We start from the raw sequence: 2,981 nt of genomic DNA, 5'->3' as shown, positions 1-2,981 counted from the left end.
GAGTCCCCTGTCTATACTCAGAATCCATGGGGTTCCTGCCAGCATCCTTCCTGCCATTGTTTGTTCTAACGATACCCATATTTTATTTGATTGGGCATGGCTTCAGTTTAGGATACGTACTAAGGCCATTGCCCTGTAATATAGCATTACTTCTGGTAGCCCCATGCCTCCTTCTGACTTAACTCTGCGTAGAATATCATGGGCAAGTCTGTGGCATTTATTATTCCACACAAAAGATATATTTAAAGATAATTAAATATATTTAAGATATTTTTAAAGAAACTCTGTGAGAGTGAAATTGGCACTGTATGTAAAATGTAAATTATTTTAGGTAGTATCATCTCATCTTTACTCTTTAGTACTCATCTTTATTGCACTTACCCTTCCAAACCACATTAATAGCTGACCCTTCCATTTTTGCTAATCCTCTATTACCCCCTCCATTAACCTCCCTGGCGGTACGATTATTTCGGATTTTAGGTGCTAAAAGCGGTACCATTATTTTGCATGAAAATTTGGCGTTTTATATTGTAGTCCTGTAATTCTTAGGAATAACTCTCTTAAATCTGTCCAAACCAGAGTCTAGCAGACATCCCGGGTATAATAAAGTTTGAAAAATGAAATCATAAATTATAATATAATAAATAATTATAAATAATTAGGGCTGTTACTGATTAAAATTTTTGTGTTCGATTAATCTATTTTTTTTTTAATCGATTAATCGATTAATTTCGATTAATTATAAACGCACATACAGTTTTTTCAATTTTTTTTTTATTAAACTTAAAGAACAATGTAGAAAGTTAGTTTAACTTATAAAACGTATCTAGTATATCTAGGCATCACTTTAGCCAGTCACGAAGACATACCAGGGTGTTTACATTTTCTGGAAGCAGACAGGATCGCATTTTATTTACGATATACCCTGAAGAACTGAACAGTCTTTCACACGGAACAGATGTTGCCGGTACACAAAGAATTGTCTGCACAAAACTGCTTAGGACAGGAAAACGATGGTTATTAAGTTTCCACCACATGAGCGGATCCTCCGTTTCTGGAATGGGAGCTTCTACTTGGTACCGCGTCAGCTCGGCCTGTACACTGTGTACTGCATCTGATTCGTCAGCTGAGGATTGTGATTCAGAGTCGCTCAGCAACAGAGTAAGTTTTTGTTTCTTCGGCACAGGTACTTTTGTCTCATCATTGCTTTTTCCTTCTAAGTCTGTTGGACGTCCTGCTGGCTGTGTTCTATCGTGGAAGGCCCTGCATGCATTCGACAATGCTGTCCACACTGCTTCGCGTTTCTCTCTTCTTAAACAGGTGAGTTTCTTGTAACGTGGATCTAAAGCCACAGCCATTTGCAATATTGTCAAAGCATCAATGCCTTCAATTCTGTTTGTGAAGTCGTTCAATGTTGCAGTTTTGAATCGTCCAATATAACCTGGATCGTCATCATTAACTATTAACAGTCTACGCAAAAAGGCCTGTAATGGAAGAACGGCAGAACATGTCGCATATTGTTCCCCCCCAACATATTCCGTAGCATCTGCAAGTGAACCTAAGACTGATGTATATTTGGCCATTTTGTCCCAATCTGACTCTGTCAGTTTTGGTCCACTGTAGTTTTTTGGATGATCAATGTGATACTGCATTATGGCATCTTTGACTTCCAGCAATCTGGCTAACATCATGTAGGTACTGTTCCAACGAGTTGCCACATCCTGTTGCAATTTGTGGAACATGACATCTTTCGGCGAAGAGACACTGGAATGGCTGCTCTTCAGTTCAGATGTGTTGGCCGAGCTGTGCTTGAAATGTCCAACTAAGTGTCGACATTTTGCCACAAGAGGTGATGAGTCAGCTGCCTTCAAACCTGCTAATATGCTAAGTTGAAGACAATGTGCGATACATGGTATGTGACTGTAATCCGTTTGTCCGATAGCAGCAACCATGTTTCGTGCATTGTCCGTTATGATACAGCATATTTTATCGGTGATGTTCCATGTTGCAGCAAACTCTTTATAGAAACTGGCAACGTTTTCAGCAGTGTGTCGTTCATCCACAAGTAAGCAACCTAAAGCTACTGATCTCAGTTTCCAGTCGGAATCAATCCAGTGTCCTGTTATACCACAGTATGATTCATTGTTGTTTGAGGTCCAAAAGTCAGTAGCGAGAGCAATACTGTGAATACTTTCTATAGCTTTCTTATGCTGTGTTAGTTTCTCGTTGTACATCTGACCAATTACAGCGTCGATGGTACGGCGAGTGGGTAACTTATAAGTCTGGTTTTGAAGAGCTATACGTAGTACTGTTTGTAGTCCATCATCTTCCACAATTGCTGTTGGACGTCCTGAACTGGCAATCCACTGAGCAATAGCAATTTTCAAGTCCGCAGAAACTTTGTCACTTATAGGCTTGTTTGACTGAGACGACAAGAAATTAGATATTGATTGTACTGAAGAACTCTTCTGCCGGTCACTGTTGACAACGTGTTGATACTTAAGTGGATGTTTGTGCTGTAGGTGGTACGTCAGCGATGTATTTGAACCACGAAAAGCAAACTGTTTATTGCAGTGAATGCAGTAAACTTTGTTGCCATCGTCTACTTTGCCATCAGCAGTTAGTCTAAAAATGAAATGCTTGCTCAACTTTCCGCTTATATGCTTAACTGCAACGTTGCTTTCATTGCTCGCCATTGTTGTTTACTGTCTAAACATCTATGTAAATTAAAATTTTATATAGAACGCCAAGGATCTCTTTCCGTCACACTGTTAACAGTGGAGGTTTTCAAGTTCTCACAGAACGTTTCCCTTTTTGCCCCCTTCCCTTGATGGAGCCTGATGCATCCTCCTGCTCCACAGATACAAAGGTATCGCAATCCAGTGGGTGCAGTTTGCACGCATTCAGCAGGGTAAGTCTCACTGTCCAGGCTATAAAAGCAGAAAGAAATATGCAATCAGTGCAAAAATTAATAAACCCCC

The 2,981-nt window shown here is 39.8% G+C and overlaps 1 protein-coding gene across 1 annotated transcript; it reads right to left on the bottom strand.

Annotated features, from left to right (window-relative positions):
• Nucleotides 1-842: 842 nt before the first annotated feature.
• On the bottom strand, nucleotides 843-2,696 carry LOC143941230 (E3 SUMO-protein ligase ZBED1-like). Its single transcript, XM_077463280.1, has one exon. The coding sequence runs from the start codon at nucleotides 2,694-2,696 to the stop codon at nucleotides 843-845; it is 1,854 nt and encodes a 617-aa protein (XP_077319406.1).
• Between the last annotated feature and the right edge of the window lie 285 nt (nucleotides 2,697-2,981).

Source organism: Lithobates pipiens, unplaced genomic scaffold, assembly GCF_037356315.1.
Source record: "Lithobates pipiens isolate NorthernLeopardFrog02 unplaced genomic scaffold, aLitPip1_a1.2 Scaffold_3, whole genome shotgun sequence".
Taxonomy (NCBI): domain Eukaryota; kingdom Metazoa; phylum Chordata; class Amphibia; order Anura; family Ranidae; genus Lithobates; species Lithobates pipiens.
The sequence above is the reverse complement of the archived record's forward strand: the minus strand, read 5'-3'. Positions and strand labels throughout refer to the sequence as shown.

Excerpts from the sequence above, each read along its gene's own strand:
- LOC143941230 (XM_077463280.1), bottom strand. The coding sequence starts at position 2,696 with ATGGCGAGCAATGAAAGCAACGTTGCAGTTAAGCATATAAGCGGAAAG.